A 27,760-nucleotide genomic window follows, 5' to 3' on the forward strand; every position below is an offset into this window, starting at 1 on the left:
TCACCTGAACCACCTGAACAGGTAAGCATGGGTCACTTTTGGAGACATTAATTTCCTGGAGACTTACTGTAACTCTAACCTTAACCACTGACCCAAAAATCTGCTTTTTTCTCCTAATTTGGGACACAGCTTTTGTCCCCAATTGGGCAAGCCGTCCTCAATTAAATCTGAAGTTAGTCCCCCAAAGTAGCCTATGACAGAAACACACACACACACAGACACACACACACACACAGGTTTGCTTTTAAATGTCACTTTTGGGGTTGTTGTATCAAATTAATCTCTAATACTTCGTTGTTCAAAAGATGTTGGAGTCTCAAAAAATGCAATCAGAAATCACCAAGAGTCATCCGGCTGAATGCAGTTAGAGAGTTTTATACATACACAGACAAAATCTATGCAGAAATGATATGATATAAAATAAGGGTATGGTTTTATCAGGCGGGGAGTTCCGGTCCTCTGAAATGAGGCCAACGCGGAAGTAACTTAAAACTGCATTCTATCAAAAGGCCACCAGGGGGCGACCGTTTTGGTGTCAAAAGGACTTCCGTCTCTATACAAGTCAATGGAGAATTCACCAACTTCTCACTTGATTTCTAACCTCAGTAAACGTTTTCAAAATGTGTTTATGGTCTCAATTGCTAGTTTAAAGCCTTCTTCAATGCAGTATGATGTTCATTTATGACATTTTGGCCTCCTTGATTTTATATTTGACGATAAAGCAGGGTATGCATTAGGGCGTGGCTACGTCGTGATTGACAGGTTGATGGGTTCACCGTGGGAAAGCGTCAACTCCCCCACAGCCGAGTGAATTTCAACCAATCATCTTTCTTTCAAAACAACCTTATCTCATCTTCTTGGCACTATTCGATATGGTGGAACAGCTTTTTCCTTCTTGTCCCTGCTGCACCTGACTTCTGTTATTTTCGGGACTTATTCTGTGCATGAGATTCTCCACTCAGTCCTCAGCCCTCAGAGTTTTGGTAAAGATCCTTCAGCTACTGTTCAGTTGCTTCAAACAGCGTCCCCTACAGGCCATTTCACTTTCAATCCTGTTCAGTTGCTTTTCTTACTGCATTCTTTTTACAATAACAATAATAATAATAATAATAAAAGTATGGTATATTTTATCACATACATTTAGATCACTAATGTGCTTATTCACTCAGTAAGTGCAGAATCACATGCATCTCTTCTTTTAACATACTGCCCTCAGTTTTGATTATCATTAGCAAATAATAGTCAACAATCAAATACCCTTTTAGCAGATACAACATTATTCATTGTTAATAATTGTCATCCAAATTTTACACCACAGGGTATATATAGGGTTTATATAGACTTACATTCATTTCCTACTCTAATTTTGATTTTGTCCCTAATTGCACAAGTTTACTGGTTTGGAGTCTGTTATATGTGTCCCCAAAAGTGACTTAAGTGGTAATGCGCGCGCACACACACACACACACGCACGCACGCACACACGCACACACACACACACACACACACACACACACACACACACACACACACAGTTATGAGTCTCACACCACTAGAGGTCAGGGATGATCCACTCGGACCACAATCACGAATCCGAAATCTTTACAACCATCACACACACACACACACACACACACACACACACACACACACACACACACACACACACACACACACACACACACACACACAGAGCCGAGTTATAAAGCGAGTGTTTTAATAAGAGGCAGACAGGTCCTCAGTCCTCGCTGATTGGAGCAGCAGGAGGGAGCAGGAGCAGGAGGAGGAGGTGGAGGAGGAGGAGGTGAACCCGGCTGGAGAAGTTTCACGTGTGTCGGACTCACCGGAGGCAGAGCGGCAGCTGTGTGGACCTGCAGCCGGAAAAGAGCGCAGCTCGGCGGGTCAGGACTGTCAGCGGACCGCGGGGGAGACCAGATTCCTCTCCGGTGAGTTTAGTCTCTGGATTCTCCAGAACTGTTTCACATCATGAAAACCAGTTTAACCAGTGAGTGTGGAACCAGTTCAGCTGCTGAGGAACACCGACTTCATTATTTATTCATATAAATGTAAATATAAATTAATAATAATGTCTATCTATATATATATCTATATATAAATATGAAGAAATGTTCCTCTGTGAAGCTAACAGCTGTTTCAGGGGATCAATACAGCTGTTTATCTGATTACGATCAACTTGTTATTGATATTTACAGTAAATATATCTTATATTGCTCTTTTTAAATGGACTGTTTATTGATTATAATGATCAAAAAATCAGAGTGATTTTTTAAATAGTGTTTGAATGTGACGTTAGAGACTGAATGAACATCTGCTCAGTCCTCATGATTAATATAATTTATGTATTTAATGTATAATTTTGTTTATTTTGTTATGTATTATGTATTATATGTTTATATTTATAATTTCATTTATATTCTATTATGTCTTAAACTATGTGAGACTCTTTTCATTGAATCTCATTTATCATTTGAGTCATTTAATTTATCAAACGCCACAAACATCTATTTGGATCTTTGTGTTTTTTTGTCAGTAAACTGAATATTTTTGGACAATTGATCAGAGAGAAACGAGACATTTGACAGTTTGAACCCTGAGAAATTATTTTATGATATTTTTAAAAAACAAAAAAATCAGTTAATGACAATAATGATCAGATTCAGATGGAAGTCTGTTGTTGGATTTGTTACATTCAGTCTGGGACTATACCTCCTGTGTTATTGATCATTATTGATTATTGATCTGTACATATGTGTAATGGATGCTGTGTGTGTATGTGTGTGTGTGTGTGTGTGCGTGTGTGTCCTCTCTGGTTTCTTCAATTATTTTCTCATATTTCTGGATTTTTTGGGGGGTTGTCTTTGACTTCTCAGAGGTAAAATGATCCATGATGACACTCGACTTTACGCATATTTAATAATCAGTCCATAAAGAGTTAACAAATAGTTTATAACACACTATAATTGAATTATGAGCAGATATAAGTGTTAAAGGTAAATGTACTACTCTAACAGCTATAACTGCTGTATGAGCAGATAATGAATGACATGTTATAATAATATACAATATGTTTTCATTGGAGACGTTGTGTTTTTATGTTTTTTATGTTTTGGAAAAAAGCATTTTTATACCAAATATATTCACAAAAGAACATCAAACAAATCCACATCATAAAATGACATTACTAAGTCATATTTCTGCTTCCTGCCGATGCTGCGTTTCATTCTCTCGCTCTTCTCTACTGAATCGTTATGCGACACTGTCGTTGCACTGTGAACAAAAATAATTGAAATAAATCTTAACACACAAGACAGTTTTTATTTGTACAGCCCAATAATACAAATCACACATTTTCCCGAGGGGGATTTACAGTCTGTACAGTAATATAACATCTTCTATATAAGGAAGAAGTATGTAAAAAAAAAACAAGGAAAAAATGGAAGAAACCTGAGGATGAGCAACAGAGGAGGGATGCCTCTCTCTAAGGACAGACAGATATAAAACAGATGTGTGTACAGAATAGATAATGAAAGCAGAATAACTAAAGACATACAGAATGGACACAAGTACAGAACAAGTATCAGCTGCAGAATAACACAGAATGAATAAAAGAGTGAGTAGAAATGAAGAAAAAGGACATTTAGATGCAATTCCACCAATTCAACACCAATCAATACTTCTGGTTCCTCCTGTGTATAATATACCTGTAAGGAAGAGTTGTTAATGAAGGAGATTTATGCTCATCATCTTTAACCCTCCTGTTGTCCTCAGGTACAGAAAGGACAGGAGGAAGGGAGGAAGGAAGGAAGGAAGGAAGGAAGGAGGAAAAGAGGAAGGGAGGAAGGAGAGAAGGAAGGAAGGAAGGAAAGGAGGAAGGAGGGATGAGGAAAGGAGGAAGGAAGGAAGGAAGGAAGGAAGGAAAGAAGGAAGGAAAGGAGTAAGGAGGGATGAGGAAAGAAGGAAGGAAGGAAGGAAGGAAGGAAGGAAGGAAGGAAGAAAGGAAGGAAGGAAGGTAAGAAGGAAGAAAGGAAAGGAGTAAGGAGGGATGAGGAAGGAAGGAAGGAAGGAAGGAAGGAGGAAACAAGGAAGGGAGGAAGGAGAGAAGGAAGGAAGGAAGGAAAGGAGGAAGGAGGGATGAGGAAAGGAGGAAGGAAGGAAGGAAGGAAGTAAGAAAGGAAGGAAAGGAGTAAGGAGGAATGGAGGAAAAGAGGAAGGAGAGAAGGAAGGAGGGAAGGAAGGATGAGGAAAAGCGGAAGGAAGGAAGGAAGAAAGGAAGGAAGGAAGGAAAGAAAGAAGGAAGGAAGGAAGGAAGGAAGGAAGGAAAGGAGTAAGGAGGGAGGGAGGGAGGAAAAGAGGAAGGAAGTCAGGAGAGAAGGAAGGGTGAAAGGAAAGGAGGAAGGAAGGTTAGGAAGGAATGAAGGAAGTAAGGAGGAGGGGGCAAAGAAAGAGGGAAGGAGGGGGAGAACGAAGGAAAAATTAAAGAAAGAGGAAGGAGGGAGGAAGGAAAGAAGGAACAGTCAAAAGAGACGGGGTCGATTTGACCCGGGAGGACGACATGAGGGTTAATCTAACTGTCTTCAAACATTTATTATATCGGGCCGGATCCCTTTATATGGTTCCACCTAAAACATTCATTTCTTGTCATACATGTATTTAGCGTAATGTTAAAAGCTTCCAGACTCTACAGCTTGAAATCACCAGAATCTGACATTCCTAAAAAAAAAAAAAAAAAGTTTTCTCTTCTAGGAAACGTATAAATCATGTGACTCTGGTTCGCTTTCTTAACCTTTAACATAATGTGGCTGAGATATATAGGATAGTTAAAAGCACACTGAATAAACATTTACTGGACGTAAACACATGATATAAATACCACATCCGGGCGGTGGGACGCGTCTCAGCCACCATGTTGGTTCAGTGTCCTCTGACTGTGACTATAAAGTAATTATCTATTATTTACAAAACTCAAGAACTTATTACTCTGTCTTCTTTTGGGTGAAGCTAGAAGACAAAAAGTAAAAAATAGCACTTTGAATGTTTCTTATAGGCTATATAGTAAAACATCTGTAATAATCAATAACAATATATCATATATCATTTTGAACAGGCTGCACAATGCTGAGCCTGCATGTAGTGGACCATCATGATATTTAAAGCCAGGCTGTCCACTCCAAAACTTTAATGATTATGATGAATCTTTAACCCCTCCTGTCGTCCTCCCGGGTAGAATTGACCCCATCTCTTTTGACTGTTCCTTCCTTCCTTCCTTCCTTCCTTCCTTCCTTCCTTCCTTCCTTCCTTATTCCTTTCTTTCCTTCCTTCTTTCCTTCCTTCCTTCCTTCCTTACTCCTTTCCTTCCTTCCTTCCTTACTCCTTTCCTTCCTTCCTTCCTTCCTTCATCTCTCCATCCTTATTCCTTTCCTTCCTTCCTTCCTTCCTTCCATCCTTCCTCCTGTCCTTCCTTCCTTCCTTCCTTCCTTCCTTCCTTCCTTCCTTCCTCCTGTCCTTCCTTGACCAGAGGACAACAGGAGGGTTAAAAAGGAGCAAATATATCAATTTTTTTGATAAGTCATCAGGTCTGCAGTTTATATTTAATAAAGAATTAATGAAAATAATTCACTTCTGCAGTTATAAAAGTTAATAAATTGTTAATAAATGGGCTTTCGTCCAGATGCCCTGCAGCTGTTTCTTTCTTCCCTTTTATTTGCAAGAGCAGCAAGAATTTAATAACTTTTATGAGGTGAAAATAAAACTCGATCAGCAGAATTCTGTTGTGATGTGGTGACTGTGTGCATCTAAAGGTTGGCGAGCTGCAGGTTATAGATGCATATGAATTTATAGTAGATCATCTTGTATGGAAGATAAAAAAGTATCACCTGTCTGGACTTTAAGGGCTCTGTATAACAGGCACATAATCTGACTCCTCCAGAGGCTGAAAGAAAGTTAATTTGTTCCCTAAATATTCACTCTAAAACACACTGGACCAAAAGGGTGCCAAAGCTTTGGATCCATCCTGAGGGGCCGCCGCTGCTTCACCCCTGCATATTTATGCTCTTTAAAAACTGGTATTTTAATGTATGGTGCTGCGTATAATGGGATTGTATTATAGGCAGTAAAGTTATTTTTACTGTGAGCGGAGTGGTTTCCAGTGTTTCAGGCTTTTTTCTCCACACTTAAGCACAGAAATGAATACTGTGGAGAGCACAAAAGACTCAAATTGCAGAGATGTGCACACACAGAGCTCTCCACAATCATCTATAACCTAATCCATTGTAATGTCCATCAAAATACAGCTATTATTACATGTGACTCAAGCAGGTCTGAAATGTGTTAGATTAAAGTCTAAATCTTACACTGCTGTTGTTCAGAGGGTCAGTGAATGTATCAAGGGTTAGGGTTTTTTAATAAAGCTGCTTTTTATGAATGAATCCTGAGCCTCATCACAGCTGCCAGGATGTTTTTATTTTAAGTAGCTAAAAGTCCAAGATAAGCCTGACGCCAAACCCCTGCCACCACCACCACACACACACACACACACACAAACAATGTCTGTATGAAGATTTCGCCCTTGTCGTATAATCCGAATGAGTAATCACAGCAGTATTAATTCAATTCATATAAGCTTTATTGGCGTGACAGAGCAGAAATCTATATTGCCAAAGCAGTACAGAAGATTACTAATAAACATACAATATGTAAACATCAACAAACATATCAAATACAACATAGTAAACATGCTAACCACGCGCAATTTATGCAACCACACACTTCTACCTGTGAAGGCTTGTAACTCTCATAGGCCAATACTAACTGTATAATATAACACTGTGTAGTTATGCATGCAACATATTGTCATTGTGCATAGTTATATTGTAAATGAAAAATTCTATTAATGTCTATTTAATTATGATATGTGTAGGAGCCAAAATATGTTTTGTTTATGTTTATATTTGCTTAGGCTGCACGTATTGCGTCACATGCATTGATTGACACATGGGTGTGGTTTCCCCCTTATTTTACCTGTTCACTTGGTTGGCGGCGGGAGATTTGGACAAAGGGAGTTAGTAGAGTTCCGATATTTTCTGTTGACCGTCACCATCGTCATCATCATCTCCATCGTCTTTCATCACGTTATTCTCACAGTCGGATCACATCAGCTGCTTGTCAGTACCTTTTTGATTTTTTCATTCAAATAAACTGCAGTAAAAACGTAATCTGGACTTCATTATGATTTTGTGGACGTGTCACAGATAAGAGCCTACTAAGTCTCTCAGCGGCCTTTTGGAAAAGTAGTCGCTACAGTATGTTTATTAAAAAATTAGCTAATGTTCTATTATTTTTAGGGCCCCCTGTCAGTCATGGGCCTCCTAACTTTTTGCCCCCTTATAGCGCCCATGTCTCCAGCAAACAAATGACATAATGAAACTGTAAACACAACACAGATTCATGCTGTTTGTTCATCGCTGAAAGGCTTCAAGCTTGTAGTGAAGTATTATTGATTGATTGATTGATTGATTGATTGATTGGTTGGTTTCAGGTGCCTTCAGCAGGATGAAAACCCTCCACTGAATGTCACGTCAGTATGACATCATCAGGCACCGCCCTCACCTCCCTCCGCCTCCTTTTTCATCACCATCATCATCATCATCAGGACTCGCTATGGATTGGACGAGCACCCTGTCGGTCGTCCCCGTTGCCCCGCCTCCTGCTGTTCCTCTGGCTGGGGATTGGTGGACAGGTGCTCCAGGTGAGCGCGTCCCACCAGCACTTCCACCCCCACTCCATAAAGATCCCTGGTGACATCACGCTGGGTGGCCTGTTCCCCATCCACTCCCGGGGGCCCCACGGTCTGCCCTGCGGGGAGCTGAAGAAGGAGAAGGGCATCCACCGCATGGAGGCCATGTTGTACGCTCTGGACCAGATCAACAGCGACCCCGAGCTGTTGCCCAACATCACGCTGGGCGCTCGCATCCTGGACACCTGCTCCAGAGACACCTACGCTCTGGAGCAGTCGCTCACCTTCGTCCAGGCCCTGATCCAGAAAGACACGTCCGACATCCGCTGCTCCAACGGAGAGCCGCCCATCATCCGCAAACCTGAGCGTGTGGTGGGAGTGATCGGAGCCTCGGCAAGCTCTGTGTCCATCATGGTGGCCAACATCCTGCGACTGTTTGAGGTAAAAACTGATAGTACCCTTTAACCCTCCTGTTGTCCTCGAGTCAAGGAAGGAAGGGAGGAAGAAGGAATGAAGGGAGGGAGGGAGGAAGGAAGGATGGAAGAAAGGAAGAAGGAAGGAAAAGAGGGAGGAAGGAAGGAATGGAGGAAGAAGGAAGGAAAAGAGGGAGGAAGGAAGGAAGGAAGGGAGGAAGAAGGTAGGAAAAGAGGGAGAAAGGAAGGAAGGGAGGAAGGAAGCTAGGGGGGAGGAAAGAAAGAGAGAAGGAGGGAGGGAGGAAGAGAGGAAGGAAGGGAAGGGAAGGAAGGAAGGAAAGAAGGAGGGAGGGAGGAAGGAAAGACAGAAGGAAGGGAGGAAAGAGAGAGGAAGGAAAGAAAGAGAGAAGGAGGGAGGGAAGAAGGACAGACGGAAGGAAGGAAGGAAGGAAGGAAGGAAGGAAGGAAGGGAGGGAGGGAGGAAAGAAGGAACTGTCAAAACAGATGGGGTCAAGGTTAAACTCATAAGATAACCGGGTAAAATAAAGATAATACACATTAATATACAGATATTAATGTGCACAACTACAGTAGACAACCAGCTCTATTTCCATCATGGTGACCGACATCCTACGACAGTTCAGAGTAATGATAAACTCATCAGTATACCTGTTAATATACTGTTAATATACATTAATACACTAATGATATACACATAATTATATATAATATATTACATACAGACAACATCCTGCAACTGATTGAGGTAAACTCATCAGTAAACTGGGTAAAATACAGCTAATACACAGCTACAGCAGTACCAACAGCGCTGTTTTCAACATGGTGACCAACATCATACATCAGTTTGAGATAACGATAAACTCATCAATATACCTGTTAATACACACTAATAATATACAGATAATTGACAGCTACAGCAGATAAACAGCTCCGTTTCCATCATGTTGACCTGCATCCTGCAACTGTTCAAGGTAAATTCATCAATACACCTGTTAATACATCTATTGCTGTAGACGCCGAAGTTTTCTGAGAAATTCCTGATGTAGTACAAAGTCAAGAGGTTTTGATACGTAGCACAACACGCTAATAAAACTGTAAATGAAGCTTACAAGGAACTACTGTCTTAGTCTTTGGAGCCGTTTCTAAACAAACTAACGTGACCAAACTCTTCATAATGAGGGAACATGTCACACAGTATCATAAATTTAGGAGAAACATCAGTACTGATGTTGTGTTTGTTGCCCAAAGCTTGCTGTGTGTCAAACTTCTTTAAATACCTGCAGCATCTCACAGCAGCTGAAGTGATGAGTGCGTCTTTAAATCGAGGGTGATGTGTGCATTTCGGCAGAAGCGGTAACTTCATTAATTCTGGATCAGTAATGAATGTTCTGTGTGTTGCTGCACATCTACACAGGTCAACGTTTTCTAAACAAACAAACATGACTAAACTCTTCATAATGAAGGAACATGTCTATCAGTGCAGCGGTGTGACTCACTGATTGTGTGTTTTTGGACAACAATGGAGGAATAAGATATATCAGACTTTGATACACACACATTACTTGTTAGTAGATCAGTTAATTGTTGGTGTGGATTCAAACATGAGGAAGTAAAGAATATATATAGAGTCACCAGACTGGTCACACTGTCCTTTAACCAAACAGACACTACAGTTTATTTTCCTCTAATCAGATTTTAATTATGTCAGATGTGTTTATGTTGCTGTGAAAAAATCCTTTAAATTCCCAAATTTGAGCTTCTCAGAAAAAAACTTACTGAATTAGAACCTGAGCAGAAGATAGACGGACAGACAGTCTGGACGGTGGATTAATGTTTGAAACAGACAATTTGTGTTTGGGTGACTGACTGCCGTTCTCTAATAAAAGCTTTTAATGAGTGTGTCTGTGTGTGTGTGTGTGTGTGTGTGTGTGTGTGTGTGTGTGTGTGTGTGTGTGTGTGTGTGTGTGTGTGTGTGTGTGTGTGTGTGTGTGTGTGTGGGTGGGTGTGTTCAGTCCAGATCAGCAGATTATTAGATTATTATAACTGCAGTTTGTTAAAGCCATTAAACTAAAATGCATAGATGATCAGAATATCAGATCGATACCAAACCTGATCGATACATCCAGCTCTAATATCGTTTTGGTGATGCAGCTCTGACTAACTGAACACAGACCATCAACATGCAGATGTACTGAAGAGTTACATGCATGTCATATATCACATACAGGAAGTGGAGAGAGTGAGAGCAGGACAGCATCCAGACGCATACGGGACCAGAAAAACTATAACATGGACTCATTTTTAGGCCAAATTCTCTGATTCCAGCTTCATAAATGAGAATATTTTCTAGTTTCTTTTCATCCTTTATGACAGTAAACTGAATATTTTTGGACTTATTCACATTTTTCACCATTTTTGACATTTTATACACTAAATGACTAATCGATTAATCAAGACAACGATTCACTGATTATTCGATAATGGAAATAATCGTTAGTTGCAGCCCCAATAACACAACTTCCTGTCCGTCTGAACTACAGCTGGGCTTCAGACAATTACTTTTGATTTGATTTATTATTAATTATCTGTAGTTTGATGGTGAGAAGTCTCAGAATAAGTGAGATATTGTCACAGGAAGTACAGAACATACATGTGTGAACAGCACATATAACAGTCAGAGAGTATAAACAGAATAAAGAAGAAGAAGCGGCTTCAGCAGCATCTAGGTTCATTATGTTAACGTGTCATCAGCTGATCACCAGTCACAGATCACCGCTGTTTATAGTTCAGTGTTAAAGGACGATTCTCCGTTTTTTAAACCAGTCAGGAGCTCAAATTAAAATTAAAGCAGTTTTTCTTGCTGTAATCATTCCTCCTGTTCATACTGACCATTAGAAGATCCCTTCATAATGTTTACAATGGAAGTGATGGAGGACTAAATCAACAGTCCTCCTTCTGTGAAAAAATGTATTTAAAAGTTGATCTGAAGCTAATATGAAGCTTCAGTCGTCCAAATGAGTCACATCTTCATCTTCTATGTTTCAACGTTACAGTGTTTTTAGAGCCAAAGTCTTTTTGTTACTATGGTTACACCACAGCTCAACAGGGAAACACTAAGAGGGAATTTGATGCTAAAAAAGTCTGTAAATGTGTCAGATGTCACTTGATATGGCTAACTCAGACTGATGAAGCTAAATATAAGATTCACATCTACATTTAAATGAATGAATTTGGTCCTCCGTCACATCCACTGAAAGCACATATGAAGGAGATCTTTTAATAGTCAGTATGAACAGGAAGAATGATTACAGCGAGGAAAACCTCTTTCACTGTTCATATGGACCATCAGCCTGAAGTTCCACATATTTAAAGAGTGAAGGTGTCTGACTTCAGCAGAACTTTTATAATGAATATTTTTTATTACATAATTCTCCCCTTTTTAGTATTTTTTTGGCACAAATCTGCACTTTGTGATTTTATCTGCACCTGTGCTCCCTTGTTGAGAGGATCGAGGTAGAGGTTTGAAACCTGTCAATGTGTTCAGACATCGTCACATCAATCAGACAGCTCAGGACTCTGCATCTGATTCGATCTGAAGTCACCTGAGGCTGAATGTGGTCTCCTGGGCAGGGATTAAAGGACCTGATTGTAGTTTCGGTGATGAGTGGTGTTGTAGATCTCCTCTTCTGTTGAGGTTTTTTTTTACTTTGACGTGGATTGTGGTGTTCTGGGGTTCCTCCTCCAGGACAAAAAAAAGAAATTTAAAACACATTTTCTGCATTTCTACACCACCTAATCTCTAAGAGGTTAAATACCTGAGACACTCAGTCAGAGCTGAAGAAACTGATCAGATGAGTGGCAAAATGTCTTAAAGTATCAACAATAAAGTCCAGTTACCCTCCGTTCAGTCCTTCTTGGATAACTATGGATGACCCTGACAATGATATGAATCTATTAGTTTCTGTCATGAAACTACAGATTTGGTCCATCATAAGAAACAAAAACAAAAAGTTCTGATACATAAATCTATTTTCAGTTTTTGGACTTTTTCTCTCTCATCTTTGATTTTTGCTGAAATATTGGATCATTTGAACATTTATTGAAATGAAACCATGTGAGAAGTTTAGAGGGAAAAATCACTATTTGGTGGAGCTGTTAACATCTCATAGACATCTGAAATGTGAGCCTGACTACACACTGCTTTTTATAAGACGTCAAAAGACAAAAAGGTTGGAAACCACTTATCTAATGATGCCAGATGTAAAAATATATCAGTCATAGGGATGGAATAAGAACTTTTACTTTAATACTTTAAGTACATTTTGCTGTACTTTTACTTGAATTGGATTTGTATTGCAGGACTAATGGATTAGTTGTACATTGTTGTATTGGTACTTTTATTGAAGTTAAGATCGGAGTATTTCTTCCACTGCTGTAAATGTGTGTCCTGCCTTCTTGTTTTCACAGTTTAACAGTTTTTTTTGCTGCTTCTTGTTTAATTCTCAGTGGATTGAAGATGAATTATTTCATGAATCTATAATGTCAGACATTAATGACAGAGATAATGTTACTGAATGAAGAGCAACAGGTCAAACAGGAGATATGATTGGCTGCTAGAGGAGACTGTTCGACCAATCAGGAGCTATAGTGTGTGATCTCACAACTGCTTCAATAAAACATTAAAATTGATTTATTCATTATTCACATTATCATTTAGATTTTGTTTAAAACTTTGTTGTTGCTCATAGAAATTGTTTTCAAAATGTACTTTTTAAATTTGCTTTTAGTCTCTTTTTAGTAGTGAAATAATTATTTACATATAGTTATATTACATGTAATATATAATATATTATTTTCTATCAGTTTTTGTTGATGCTCCACGCGGCCGACCAATCAGTGAGCGCAGTGTGCGTTGCGTGATGGTTACAGACACGATCAGACGCTGACAGATGAGCAGTTAGTTTGGATCAGCTGGAGGCCGAAACACAAAATCTTGTTTGTTTCGCTCCACTGAAGCGTTTCTCTGCCGGCACGGTAATGATGATGATGATGAAGATGACGGTCGTAACGAGGTCTGCTTTTAGGAGCTCGTTAATGTGGAGTCCTTCATTAATCTGCACAAACACACAAACTATCATACACACACACACACACACACACATACACACACACACACACACACACACACACACACACACACACACACACACACACACACACACACACACACACACACACACACACACACACACACACAAACACTAACATACACACACACAGGGTTAATGTGATTGTTTTTCAGTTTATTGATGCCCTGACACACATTCTGCTGTTACACAACCCTAATCCTCTCACTGTGTGTGTGTATGTGGTGTGTATTTGTGTGTGTATTTGTGTGTGTGTGTGTTTCCAGTACCACCAATCGGCCGTATGTTTGTCAGATTCTTTGACTGTAGTTCAGGTTAAATAAACTCAGGTGTGTTTGCCAGGTGAGGTCTTTGTTTGTGTTTTAATGAAATCATCTTTGTATTCTACGACTATTCTACTAATAATACTTTTATTAATAGCAGCTGTGTAGACAGTAAGCCAGTACCAGTGTTTGGGCACCATGGATGACAAAATGACTTTTGATGCAAGCACTGAGTCCTTCTGCAAAAAGGCCAATCAGAGACTGTGTTTATTGACGTAACCCTCCTGTTGTCGTCAGATCAGTTTTGACATGGGAGGAGGAATGGCGTTAACTCAAAAATATGGTATAGTTTCATTTAAATGAGGCCTATTGACCATAACTTCCCAAAAAATATGTGTAAAACCTGTGGTAATAAATTGGAATGAAGTTGAGTAAAAAGGTCTAATACAGTAGTGGGTGATAATTTCTACCTTTATGCTTTATGACAAAGGACAAAAGTTGTACAGTCACAGGAAGACAACAGGAGGGTTAACAGAAAGTTGAGGAGTTTTAACACTGACTGATCGCTCTTGGACATGTTTTATTCATCTTCTATTGAGTCAATTTTAACTTTTGCAATGATTTGTTGGTCTGGAAGCCTCTGCATGGTCGATAAAAATAGGCTGAGGAACATTAAACTTTGCTACAAGACCATTGTCACCAACTTGGACTATATTGACCATGTTTATAAAGTTAGAGCAACTCAGAGAGCAAAGGTCATCCTAATGGACCCTAAACACTGTCTTCATGCAGAGTTTCGACTCCTGCCATCAATCAATCAATCACATATGTGATATAATTTGTTCCCTCAGCTGTTGGGTTATAGTTACTGTTGCACACACACTTTAACAAAGGACTGATGGTGTCTTTTATAGCTCATTGTACATCTACTGCATGTTTAGTATATATAATTTGTCTTTATATTCATTTATTTGTTTGTATGTATTTGTTGTGTTGACTACTATTTCCAAACTAAATTGCCCCTCAGGGACAATAAAGACCATCCAGTTCAATCCAGGAAAATGTTCACTGAAATGTTTCATTAATTTTGATCTTGTTTGAAAAGTGTTTAGACATTAGATTTGTGCTATGAAGTTGTAAAGTCTCTTCTGACCATCAGTTCCTACTTAACACTGATTATTGTGTCTCAGATCCCTCAGGTGAGCTACGCGTCCACGGCTCCGGAGCTGAGCGATAATAACCGCTATGACTTTTTCTCTCGGGTGGTTCCTCCGGACTCGTACCAGGCTCAGGCCATGCTGGACATCGTCAAAGCCATGGGCTGGAACTATGTGTCCACGCTGGCCTCGGAGGGAAACTATGGAGAGAGCGGAGTGGACGCCTTCATGCAGATCTCCAGAGAGGCTGGTACCATGTTTTATTTTTTTCTGCTTTTTCTTACCAGCCTGAAGATGTTCTGCTCATTTTAAAATGATTACTTCTCCACAGTCTAGGTTCATTTTGATTGGTTTATACTAATCATTCATCTATAACCTGTTTAAACTGTTCTCACCCCTCGTGCCCATCTCAGCTATGAGTGAGCAGTATAAAGCTGCAAGGAACCTTAATAACAAGAAATATTACACTGATCTACAGTCAGAATGATGTAGAAGGATGTACACCTGTCTTTGTCTCAGTAGAGCTGTCTGTCTCTCAGGTGGTGTCAGATACCTACCTTTCTGTCTCTCAGTAGACCTTTCTGTGTCTCAGGTGGTGTTAGATATCTACCTTTCTGTCCCTTAGTAGACCTTTCTATCCCTCAGTAGACCTTTCTGTCTCTCAGTAGATCTTTCTGTCCCTCAGAAGACCTTTATGTCTCTCAGTAGATCTTTCTGTCTCTTGATAGACCTTTCTGTGTCTCAGGTGGTGTTAGATACCTACCTTTCTGTCTCTCAGTAGACCTTTCTGTGTCTCAGGTGGTGTTAGATATCTACCTTTCTGTCCCTTAGTAGACCTTTCTGTCTCTCAGTAGACCTTTCTGTGTCTCAGGTGGTGTTAGATATCTACCTTTCTGCCCCTCAGTAGACCTTTCTGTCTCTCAGTAGATCTTTCTGCCCCTCAGTAGACCTTTCTGTCACTCAGTAGACCTTTCTGTCTCTCAGGTGGGGTGTGTATCGCTCAGTCAGTGAAGATTCCTCGTGAGCCATCAGACGGAGAGTTCGATAAGATCATCAAACGTCTGATGGAGACGAGTAACGCCAGAGGAGTGATTATCTTCGCCAACGAGGACGACATCAAGTAAACAACACAAACAAACAAACGTCATGTTCTGTCCGATCCAGGTTTTACAATCCTGACTTGATGGTCACATGACTCCAATCTGACTCCGACTCTCTGTTCCTGGTAGGCGGGTCCTCGAGGCGGCTCAACGCGCCAACCTGACTGGTCACTTCCTGTTCGTGGGGTCAGACAGCTGGGGGGCAAAGAGTTCACCAATCGCAGACCTGGAGGAAGTCGCTGAGGGTGCCGTCACCATCCTCCCCAAACGGGCGTGCATCGATGGTAACGACAGGAAGTAACAGCCTGATAGAGTGTGCGTTTGTGTATAAATGTGTGTGTGGTTATATAACTGTGTGTGTGTGTGTGTTTTTCAGGTTTCGATCAGTACTTCACTTCTCGTTCTCTGGAGAATAATCGGAGGAACATCTGGTTCGCCGAGTTCTGGGAGGACGACTTTAGATGTAAACTGACTCGACCTGGAATCAAACTGGACCCAGACAAGAAAAAATGCACAGGTATGCTAGCACCTGAGGGGGGGGGGGGGGGTGGAGTCTGTGTATGAGTATGATGTCATGTGACTGTGTGTATGTCCCAACAGGTGAGGAGAGGATCAGTCGGGACTCATCGTACGAGCAGGAGGGGAAGGTGCAGTTCGTGATCGATGCGGTGTACTCGGTGGCGTACGCGCTGCACAGCATGCACCAGGATCTGTGTCCCGGCAGCCCCGGAGTCTGCGGCAACATGGACCCTGTGGAGGGACGCATGCTGCTCGACTACATCCGAGCTGTCAACTTCAACGGTTAGTCTGGCTGTCCTCCTCTTTACTTATTGATTGGTTTATCCAACAGGGATATTAAAGCATGCAAAACAACAATAAAAAGAGTACATCATTCCACACAGTCGAGTACTAATTAAAACATGCGACATGTAGGCCCGATCCCAAACCTACCTCTATCTCCTCGCCCTATCCACTCCCCCTTCGTTTGCACGTTTGTGTGGAGGTTCGCCATATTAATTGCCAACCCAATTCCTTTTTCTGGTAGCATGGCAAGGGTGCCCCATAATTTGGCTATCCATTTATACCTTCCCCTTCATTAAAGGTGTCCACAGCTGTGAGTGACACTTGGTGGTGAAGTGGACTGGATTTGGATGGGGCCAGAAACACCTCAGCAGGCTCCATCACACCTGGAGAGCCGCTAAGGGTCATGTGAAAGTGGTTAATCCACCTGGTTTGTGAGTCCAGGTGTGAATGGATTTTTAATGGTGTTGCAGACCAGCTCCTGTATTGACTGATAGTTGATCCATGGTTGTCCTAAGATGATTACCTCCTGTCCCTCTAGTGTAGATAGACTGCCGAGTGTTGACCTGAGAAGTCTTCAAACATGTTTTTTACTGTCAGTTTTCTGTCTTCCAGCAGAAAGGACAGAAACTGGAAACCCGGGAAGACAATTTCCAAACCGAAAAAAACTGAAGCAGCTTCATTCTGTTAGAGATCAAATCCATATTTTATAAAGACGAGAAGCTGCAGCAGCTGGAAGACTGAGAGGATATAATGTAGAACAGGCAAAGCTGCACGCCATGAAACCCGTCTGTCCCTCTGCCTGTCTGTCTGACTACCCGTCTCTCTCCCTCTCTACATGAATCTTCTTCTCTCTTGTCTCAATATTTAATCACTCAGCAGAGGCGTACTCATGTATAGAACATTCATGTATTTCGGTTTGGATTTAAATGAACTCCCTCGACCCAGAGTTTCTCCCTCCATGTGTGTCTCTGAGCTTCAGGACAGAAACTGGTGGAAAATATTTAGAGAGAAATTTGTATCTGTAACCACTACTGTCAGCCATGTTTGAGTAGAACCACAACAGCACATTTACCTAACATCTGAGAGACAAAAAGCCTTTACTGTAACAGGCAGGCGCAGCCAGCATCGTTCCAGATTGACTGTCTGAAAGTGTTTTATGTTTGACAGGACAATCAGCCTTTTAGAGTAGAAACCCTTAGTAACATTGTGGAGTCATCAATGTGATCTGCTGCCAAGACATCTGAGCTCAGCAAGTCTCCATTTAGGGAGAAAAAGGATCTTTGCAGACTTTAATGCTTGATTTTAATCATAGACTGTAAAAATATGGACGTAGTCACTTTGCTGTCACCCATTGCTTTATGGACTGCCCTTTAGAAGCATCGCGTTTAGTGCTTTGACTGTTGCAATCTTTGATTTTTGGAGCCAGAAATGACCCTAGCGCTAATTGCCAGCTGCAAGCTTGTTAGTGCAGTACATGTTGTCTATGGTTAACTGTGATATCTCTAATGCTAATGAAAAATGTTGCTGACGAAAAACAAGACTTAAACCATTAAAACAAAATGCATTTACTGAAAAAAAACAGCTGAAGGGTTAGACATTTTAGGTGACCAAAATGTTACAATTAATTTTCATGAACTAAAAACATATTTTGAAGTAACAGCAGCTACATCTATACTCTGTGAATTTGGGGTAACGTTACTTAATCAATGACACTGCTGTAGTAGTGACTTTGTCGATCACATCATCAACAACAACACCATAATTTACTAAATGTAACATCATGCTGTACTGAAAACAAAAATTGAAACTAGTGATTGACACCATAATCTCATTAGGAAACTGTTTAATAATGAATCAAGGGAGAAGTAGTGTTCTCCATACAATCAGAATAATTTTTGCAACCAGTAGAGTCGCCCCCTGATGGCCATTAGAGAGAATGCATGCTTTAGTCACTCCTGCATTTGCTCCACTTTCCAGCCCAGGAGCGAGATGGAAGAGGGTTTAAAGAAACCAGCGTTGCAGACAGGATGTGAACAGCAGAGTGTGGTGTCACAGTCAGGCACTTTTTTGATGCATCCACTATCACATGCTCCACCTCTGTGCTCTCCGTCCTCACAGAGGTATTTGTCATAAAGAACAAACAGCACAAAGAACGTTGTTTTAAGGCTTCTGAAGAAACAGCTGAGAGGAGTTTCGTCATGTTTTTGTTTTAGCCAGGGAAACAATAGACAACACTTTTCTTAGTCTTGAGAGGCTGGAGCTTTTATTAACTGACACACTGTAGTCTGTGCTGTACATTTACTGCCAGACTGACAACTTACTGCTATCCTTTTCTTCTGTTTGCTCACGTTCACCATCACTTTTCCGCTGCTTGCTCAACCACACACTTTGGTTTCCAGGTTTGGGAAGCGGCTAATGGCAACAGTCAAGATAAACTAACAACTCCTCTCTCCATCTCCAAAAAAATCCAATTTCCAAACAAGCATTATGTATAAACAGACCACATATTGGGAATCTAAATGGTTACTTTCCCAGCCTGAAAAAATATTAAAAAGTAATAAAATTACATTTTGAACAGTCCTAGAGCGAAAATTACAACAGCTTTTAGCTTGGCTCAAAATCTCTGCTGTGTTGCTGTCCGCCATTTAAAAAATAATGGTTGTTGTGACTTTTTAAACGCTTTGAATTGTGGGATACACTAAGCAGACTGGTTGGATGCATACTGGAGGTTTTTCCAAATCAATATGACATGCAGGTATTTATGGCATACTGCAGATTTAGCTTTTGTTTGCATACTGCTTACGCCAGGCCAAATCAGTAAAGACTGTTAGTATGGTAGGTGGGTAGGTTTCAATGCAGCCTTTACCTTTGTCTTCTGCGTATTCTCTGTGGTGTTCTGTATGTTTTATGTGTTCTGTATGTTCTGTGTGTTCTATGTATTCTGTGCAGTTCAGGTTCAGGTCTGTGGAGATAACGTGAGTTTGATTTTCACAGCCGGTTTCTCTTTATTCAGACACAGCGAGAGATAATCAGTTAATGCACTTTACATGTTTCCTCTCTGGACTGTGTGTGTGTACCTGTGTGTGTGTGTACGTGCGTGCGTGTGTGTGTGTGTTAATAATTAAAGTGAGCAGCTGCTGAAAACACTCTGCAGGAGGAAAAAGAGAACACGCTCTCTTCACTTGTTTTTTATTCCCATTTGAAACAAAATAAAATGATTTGGTCCTGACTGAGTCGTGCCATTTGTGATCAATCAAATCTATCTGTGGATATTTCTAATTAATCACCACAGCTGAATCATCTTGATTTTTGAGGAGGTCACATTGTTCTCACGTATGAGATGCGTATTAAAGTAAAAATATCCCGGCTGCTCTTTCACCACCTGTATGATGTGAGAACATTATGAAACATATGGTTTATTTTTTGGCTCAACAGCGCCCCCTAGAAAATTCAAACAATTGAGCCCCTCACTCTAGATTGAAGCACACAACTCCAGATTGACGTAGACGAACGAAAATTCGGTATGTAAAGACATACAAAAAAGTCTCTTGGACCCATACTCTAACTCCAACAGGAAGTTGGGCATTTTGATTTGAATTTTCACGATTTCCACGCCTCATATTTTAACGAGCTCCTCCATCCGGCTTCAAATTCACGAAGTATCATCTTAAGACCTTGACGATGAAAAGTTATCAAAATATTTCGCCTCTGTTACACCTGGTGGGTGTGGCAGTGCGGTGAATTTCGAGGTTTGGCCATAAAACAGAAAGTGACATACATTGTCCAATCAAAGCCGATGATGTCATCGTCCACCTATTGGGAGTCTACAGGTGAACTCATTGAAGCCGTCTGTTTGTCTGTCCAACAGGAAGTGCAGGCACCAGCGTTTTGTTCAATGAGAACGGCGACGCACCCGGTCGCTACGACATCTTTCAGTTCCAGATGACCAATCACAGCCACCCTGGTTACCATGTCATCGGCCAGTGGACCAATAACCTGCGAATCAATGTAAGACTCTAATTGGACTCCGAGTGTTTGGATGTATATATCCACCTCCACCTGTTGTGTGTCCACCTCCATCTGTCTCTCACCTGTCTGTCTCTCATCTGTCTTTCTCTTATCTGTTTGTCTGCCTCTTTCTGTCTGTCTGCCTCTTTCTGTCTGTCTGTCTCTCAGCTGGAGGAGATGCAGTGGTCTGGAGGAGATAAATCAGTTCCTGAGTCCATCTGTAGTTTTCCATGTAACCCAGGCGAGAGGAAGAAGATGGTGAAGGGCGTCCCGTGCTGCTGGCACTGTGAGGTAAACTCATCACGATCATCACATGTCACATTAAGAACATCTTTAAATTAGCCGTGATCCCTTCTCACGCACCTGTCTGTGTCTCTGACCTGTCTGCAGCTCTGTGACGGGTATCAGTACCAGCTGGATGAGTTTAACTGTGAGAGTTGTCCGTTGGACATGCGCCCCGTTCCAAACAGGACCGCCTGTCGTCCGACTCCCATCATCAAACTGGAGTGGAACTCCCCCTGGGCCCTCGTGCCCGCTTCCCTGGCCACACTTGGTATCTTAGCAACCAGTGGCGTGGTCATCACCTTCATCCGTTTTAATGACACGCCCATCGTTAGAGCGTCAGGAAGAGAGCTCAGCTACGTACTACTGACAGGTAAACAGTAGGGCTGGAAATCGTTAAAATTAGGATATCAGCACCAATCCAAGTAGTCTTAAAGTGATACTGATACCAACTGAGGACTTCATTCAATAACCATCATGTGAATAGAAGCATTAACCCTTACATACTATTTGGGTCAAATCTGACCTATTTTGACATTTGAAAGCAGTTAAAAACAACCTAAACTACATTCTTGAACTCTGAAATTGTATTTCTTTTCCTATAGTGGCTCAGAATGTGCAAAAATGGGTTATTAAAGGTTATTGTTAAACCTACCATTCAAATGTTGTTGCATCTTTCACTTTCAGTAAATAACAGAAATAATTATGGCCGCTTTATTCTCATTTTAGACAACATAAGATCATAATTTAGTGTGATTGCGAATGTATTTTCACTGTAATACTGTCAATTCTAAAGAAAATGTGAATGCAAAATATATCTGTGGTTCAAAATTTGGTATATACACTAATTATAAAGAAATACTACCAGTATGTAAGGGTTTAAATGCCACTACAGACAGCTGCTGTGGCAGTGGGCCAATCACATGTTGCATTAAATCCAAGAAGGCTTGCATTGATTGGCTGTTAGCAAGTCCATACAAATAGTACTGACACTTCTTTCTCCAGAGATGATAGACATTACTAATGACAGAAGGGATATTATCAACAGTAGGAATTATGTTACCTGTCTCTCTGTCCTCTTGCAGGTATCTTTCTGATCTACCTGATAACCTTCCTGATGATAGTAGAGCCGGATACGGTGGCTTGTGCGTTCCGGCGCCTCCTGCTGGGCCTCGGCATGGCCATCACCTACTCCGCCATGTTAACCAAAACCAACCGCATCTACCGCATCTTCGAACAGGGCAAGAAGTCGGTGACCCCGCCCAAATTCATCAGTCCCTCCTCCCAGCTGGCAATCACCTTCATCCTCATCTCTGTCCAGGTGAGAACACAGCGGCTCCATCACTTCCTATTTTCGTTTCATCAGCTTGTCACATAATCCAGTTTCTGTGTGTGTGTGTGTGTGTGTGTGTGCATTTCAGGTCCTCGGTGTGTTTGTGTGGTTCGCTGTCGTCCCGCCTCACACCATCATCGACTACGAGGAGCTCCGCCCCCCGAACCCTGATCTGGCCAGAGGAATCCTGAAGTGTGACATGTCGGACCTGTCAATCATCTGCTGCCTCAGCTACAGCATCGTGCTCATGGTAACATATTGATCCGGTATTGATTTGATGATGTGATGTCTCATTGATCTTTGACAGAGAATATAGATAGATGGGTATGAGTTGTTGTAGAACTCTGCACTCTCTGTGTTGCTAGGTAACCTGCATGTTTTTTTGTTGCTAGGTAACGTGTACAGTGTATGCAGTGAAAAGTCGGGGTGTCCCGGAGACGTTTAATGAAGCGAAACCAATCGGCTTCACCATGTACACCACCTGCATCGTCTGGCTCGCTTTCGTACCAATCTTCTTTGGTACCGCCCAGTCCACTGAGAAGGTGAGAGGTGAAGGCCGGTCACATGGTGGGTCACTAAGGTCACATGGGGGTTGTTAGTACACCTGGATACTACTTAAGTTAAAGTATCAACACAGCATTGAAAAAATACTCTATTACAAGTAAAAGTCCTGCATGAAAAATCCTACTACAGTAAAATTACATAAGTATTATAAGTGATGTAGTATGCAGTATTGAGGAATGCAGTAAAAGAAGTGGTTTGGTCCCTCTGACTGATATATTATTATATATGACATCATTAGATTATCAATAGTGAAGCATCAGTGTTAGAGCAGCATGTTACTGTTGTAGCTGCTGGAGGTGGAGCTAGTTTACACTACTTTATATACAGTTAGCTAGTTTAGTCCAGTGGTTCCCAACCTAGGGGTGGGGCCCCTCCAAAGGGTCAGCAGATAAATGTGAGGGGTGGTGAGATGATTAATGGGAGAGGAAAGAAGAAAAAACTAAGTTCTGATACACAAATGTGTTTTCAGTTTTTGGACTTTTCTCTAATCTTTGATTTTTGCTGAAATATTGGATCATTTGAACATTTATTGAAATGAAACCATGTGAGAAGTTTAGAGTGTAACTATCTGCTGGGGGAAGATCGTGTGATATTGTGAAAAGCTCCATAAAAACTACTGAATGGAGCAGCTGGTATAATTGTTTTGACAGTTGAAAAGCTTGTTCTTGTTTTAGCACTAACACAAATACAGTTTTGTTCCCTGAATTCTGATCCGACACAGATTTCAAGTAAATGTTGTTTTTGGTTTTTCTGGTTCAGTTTGAGTTCAGGAGTGAGTCCTTAATGGAGCTGAGAGAGGGAGCGGGAGCAGAATTAGAGAGGAACAGCTGGATTATACAGATTATAAACCAACACAGGGCGTAATTATAGAACAATAACTGTTAAAAACCAAAGTTACAAACGGATAAAAGGAGACGATGAAAGCCACAAATAACATGAATGAAACAGCAGCGTCAGTTAGAAAAGATTTATCTGAAAGCTGAGAGGAAACAAAAAAAGAAGAAAGCAGCTTTCAGACTTAGCAGAGAGAGCTTCTTCTTGTGTTTCTCTTCTTTGAGGCCGAAAACAGCGGATTTAAATCTGCTTCCGTCTCCCAGAAGAATACCTGCAGAAACCTGTAATTTACAGCATTAGTTGTTCTTGGTTTGTGGAGTTTGTCGCCTTCTTGAAACCTCATCCAGACAACCTGAGCTAACCGGACACTGACACTGTTTACTATGTCATCTCGCTGTTTGTTGCTGCAGCTCTTCCTGATGTGATGTTTCATTTAGTTGATTTTAACACATTTATTGTTCATATTCAGAGAAGAGGTAATCACTGCTCAGATTGTGCAGGAGCTTCCCTTGAAAAGGAGAACCGTCTCATCCAAAACTACCTGTAAAACTGTTCACTATAAACTTCATCCTTTCGAAGTTTCTCTGAGTGAAATTTCATTACGGTGAAATCCAGGAAATCCTGGGAGAGGAGTGAGATATTTGTGGGAAGTAATAAGTAAAATTAGAACCGAAATGACAGGAAATCCTTTAACCCTCGCTCTGTTTTGTCCTCCTCTGTCCTCGTCTGTTCTCCTGTCTCTCTGTGATAACATTCAGTTCTCGCCTCGTTTCTCCTCTTCAGTTCAGGGGCGTCGGATGTTGGATGTTGGATGGAGAAAAAAAATAAAGGAAGCAGCTTTCTTTTTGTTGACTGTTTTTATCTGAGAACAACAGAACAAACAGCAGAGAGAGAGAGAGAAAGTGTCTGTGTCTGTCTGTGTGTGTATGTGTGTGTGTGTGTGTGTGTGTGTGTGTGTGTGTGTGTGTGTGTGTGTGTGTGTGTGTGTGTGTGTGTGTGTGTGTGTGTGTGTGTGTAAAGGAATTAACAACTGTGAGGACTGTAGGAGGTCTCTATTGTCTACTGGCTTAACACACACACACACTCTCTCAAATCTCTACAATAAAAGAAACACATTGAACCTGGCTGTGTATGTGTGTGTGTGTGTGTGTGTGTGTGTGTGTGTGTGTGTGTGTGTGTGTGTGTGTGTGTGTGTGTGTGTGTGTGTGTGTGTGTTCCACACAGAACCTTCAGTTCAATGTGAATCACACTTGTCACACACACGTCCACCAAAGTGATCATCTGAAAGAGATTGTGGAGCTTCCAGGGGTATTTTAGCACAATTAAGTTCTAGGGCTCCTTTGGGTTTTTCTTATGGTCATTGAAAATGTTCACAAGATCGATTTGTGGTGGTTCTGTAGGTGGTTCTAGAGGTCCTTTTGGCAGTTCTTGTAGTTATTAATAAGCTTAAAGATGTCTCTTAGGGGGTTCTTGTGGACCACGAGGAGATTCCAGGGATTGAGTGGATCTTGTGGTCAATGAGGAGGTTTTGGGAGTCCTGTTGGTGATTCTTGTTGTCATTGAAAAGGGTCATCTGTTTGTGGTTGTTTTAGAGAAAATTGCGGCAGTTCTTCTAGTCATCCAGGAGGTTCTACGGGTTCTTTAGGTGGTTCTTGTGGTCCAACAATAATGAAACTCAGACAACTCAGCAATAAACACATTTAATTTTCTAAAAGTTCCTCACAATAAAAGCCTTCAAAAAAGTTTTGTGGTGGACCCGCACATACAGAAAGACGAATAAAGCAGATGCTGGACCAAAACAACAAATGAAAAGTCCCCACACTGCAGCTCCCAATGCAGCTGTTTATTAGTATATCACGAGCGTGATGTTTCGAACACAATGCTCTTCTTCAGACACTTTCTGAACGGCGTGAGGCGTGATAGCACAAAGTTTTGAACACAATGCTCTTCTTCAGGCAGTGTCTGAAAATCAAAATGTCAAGCTGGTGATATCCAAATAAATACTTGCACTGGGAGCAGCAGAGTGAAGACTTTTCTCTTGTTTTTCACAATGAAAGCCTTCCGTTAGCTTGTCAGTGGAAAGCTTTTATTATGAAGCAGCAGCAGGAAATATTTTCATCAGCAGTAACTCAACACGGCTTAGATACGGTTGAGGCTATAAGAAAAACAGTAAAATAAGGCTGATAAGTACAAACAGAAACACAGGAGAGAAATTTCAGGTGTATGCTTGTTGGTAAACTCGGGGGGATTTTGAAAGGCTCATAATTAATAGGTGAATAGACACTTGGTGGGACCAACGTAATTTGGTCGGTACCCTTAAATGTACTGAATCCAATACCCAAACCTAGAGGGTCTAGTGGTCCTTGAAGAGATTTCTGAGGTTCTCTAGGTAGTTCTAGATGTCTTCTAGGAGATGTCTGTGGTCACTTATGAGGTTTTAGTGGTTCTTGTAGTCATTGAGGAGGCTGTAATGGTCCTCTAGGTGGTCCTTGTAATCCATGAGGGGGTTCTAATGGTTCCTCAGATGGATCAGTGGACCTTTTTAGTTGCCTTTGTGGAAATTTAAGGGGCTCTTTAGGTGGTTCTACCTGTCCTTAAGGCTGTTATAGTAGTCACTGAAGAGGTTCTGGATGTAATTAGATGTTTCTTGGGATCATGCAGAGGATTTTGTGGGTTCTGCAGGTGATGAAACACTAACCGTGTGCATGTCTCTCTGTCTCTACAGCTGTTTATCCAGACAGCCACTCTGACTGTGTCCATGTCCCTCAGTGCGTCAGTCTCTCTCGGGATGCTCTACATGCCGAAGGTTTACGTCATCATTTTCCACCCCGAACAAAATGTCCAAAAGAGGAAGAGAAGCTTCAAGGTCTGAATACAAATGTACTGTTGTTCCTGTCCTGATGGTTGTTGCTTTGTTGAATGTCCTGATGGTTGTTGCTCCGTTGAATGTCCTGATGGTTGCTGTGTTGAATGTCCTGATGGTTGTTGCTTTGTTGAATGTCCTGATGGTTGTTGCTGTGTTGAATGTCCTGATGGTTGTTGCTGTGTTGAATGTCCTGATGGTTGCTGTGTTGAATGTCCTGATGGTTGTTGTTGTGTTGAATGTTCTGATGGTTGTTGCTATGTTGAATGTCCTGATGGTTGTTGCTGTGTTGAATGTCCTGATGGTTGTTGTTGTGTTGAATGTTCTGATGGTTGTTCCTGTGTTGAATGTCCTGATGGTTGTTGCTGTGTTGAATGTCCTGATGGTTGTTGCTCTGTTAAATGTCCTGATGGTTGCTGTGTTGAATGTCCTGATGGTTGTTGCTGTGTTGAATGTCCTGATGGTTGCTGTGTTGAATGTCCTGATGGTTACTGTGTTGAATGTCCTGATGGTTGTTGCTATGTTGAATGTCCTGATGGTTGTTGCTTTGTTGAATGTTCTGATGGTTGTTGCTTTGTTGAATGTCCTGATGGTTGTTGTTGTGTTGAATGTCCTGGTGGTTGCTGTGTTGAATGTCCTGATGGTTGTTGCTCTGTTGAATGTCCTGATGGTTGTTGCTGTGTTGAATGTTTTGATGGTTGTTGCTTTGTTGATTGTGCTGATGGTTGCTGTGTTGAATGTCCTGATGGTTGTTGCTGTGTTGAATGTCCTGATGGTTGTTGTTGTGTTGAATGTTCTGATGGTTGTTGCTTTGTTGATTGTGCTGATCGTTGCTGTGTTGAATGTCCTGATGGTTGTTGTTGTGTCCAATGTCCTGATGGTTGTTGCTTTGTTGATTGTGATGATTGTTGATGTGTTGAATCTCCTGATGGTTGTTGTTGTGTCCAATGTCCTGATGGTTGTTGCTGTGTTGAATGTCCTGATGGTTGTTGCTGTGTTGAATGTCCTGATGGTTGTTGCTCTGTTGAATGTTCTGATGTTTGTTGCTTTGTTGAATGTCCTGATGGTTGTTGCTTTGTTGAATGTCCTGATGGTTGTTGCTCTGTTGAATGTTCTGATGTTTGTTGCTGTGTTGAATGTTCAGATGGTCGATGCTGTGTTGAATGTCCTGATGGTTGTTGCTTTGTTGAATGTCCTGATGGTTGTTGTTGTGTTGAA

The 27,760-nt window shown here is 41.2% G+C and overlaps 2 protein-coding genes across 2 annotated transcripts in view; both read left to right on the forward strand.

Annotated features, from left to right (window-relative positions):
• Positions 1–27,760, forward strand: part of irak1 (interleukin-1 receptor-associated kinase 1) — a 416,029-nt gene that overhangs the window by 89,558 nt on the left and 298,711 nt on the right. The window lies entirely within an intron of this gene.
• grm6a (glutamate receptor, metabotropic 6a) overlaps positions 7,895–27,760 on the forward strand; it is a 23,020-nt gene continuing 3,154 nt past the window's right edge. Inside the window, exons 1-13 of the mRNA XM_062426528.1 lie at positions 7,895–8,194; positions 14,788–15,004; positions 15,739–15,874; positions 15,984–16,138; positions 16,231–16,371; positions 16,455–16,655; positions 20,527–20,666; positions 20,835–20,957; positions 21,057–21,321; positions 22,034–22,269; positions 22,370–22,531; positions 22,674–22,823; positions 26,405–26,545. Of these exons, the coding sequence (XP_062282512.1) occupies positions 7,910–8,194; positions 14,788–15,004; positions 15,739–15,874; positions 15,984–16,138; positions 16,231–16,371; positions 16,455–16,655; positions 20,527–20,666; positions 20,835–20,957; positions 21,057–21,321; positions 22,034–22,269; positions 22,370–22,531; positions 22,674–22,823; positions 26,405–26,545 (2,352 nt within the window). The 5' untranslated portion in view covers positions 7,895–7,909. The remainder of the gene's footprint in view (positions 8,195–14,787; positions 15,005–15,738; positions 15,875–15,983; positions 16,139–16,230; positions 16,372–16,454; positions 16,656–20,526; positions 20,667–20,834; positions 20,958–21,056; positions 21,322–22,033; positions 22,270–22,369; positions 22,532–22,673; positions 22,824–26,404; positions 26,546–27,760) is intronic.

The sequence above is a fragment of the Scomber scombrus genome, chromosome 10 (assembly GCF_963691925.1).
Source record: "Scomber scombrus chromosome 10, fScoSco1.1, whole genome shotgun sequence".
Lineage (NCBI taxonomy): Eukaryota > Metazoa > Chordata > Actinopteri > Scombriformes > Scombridae > Scomber > Scomber scombrus.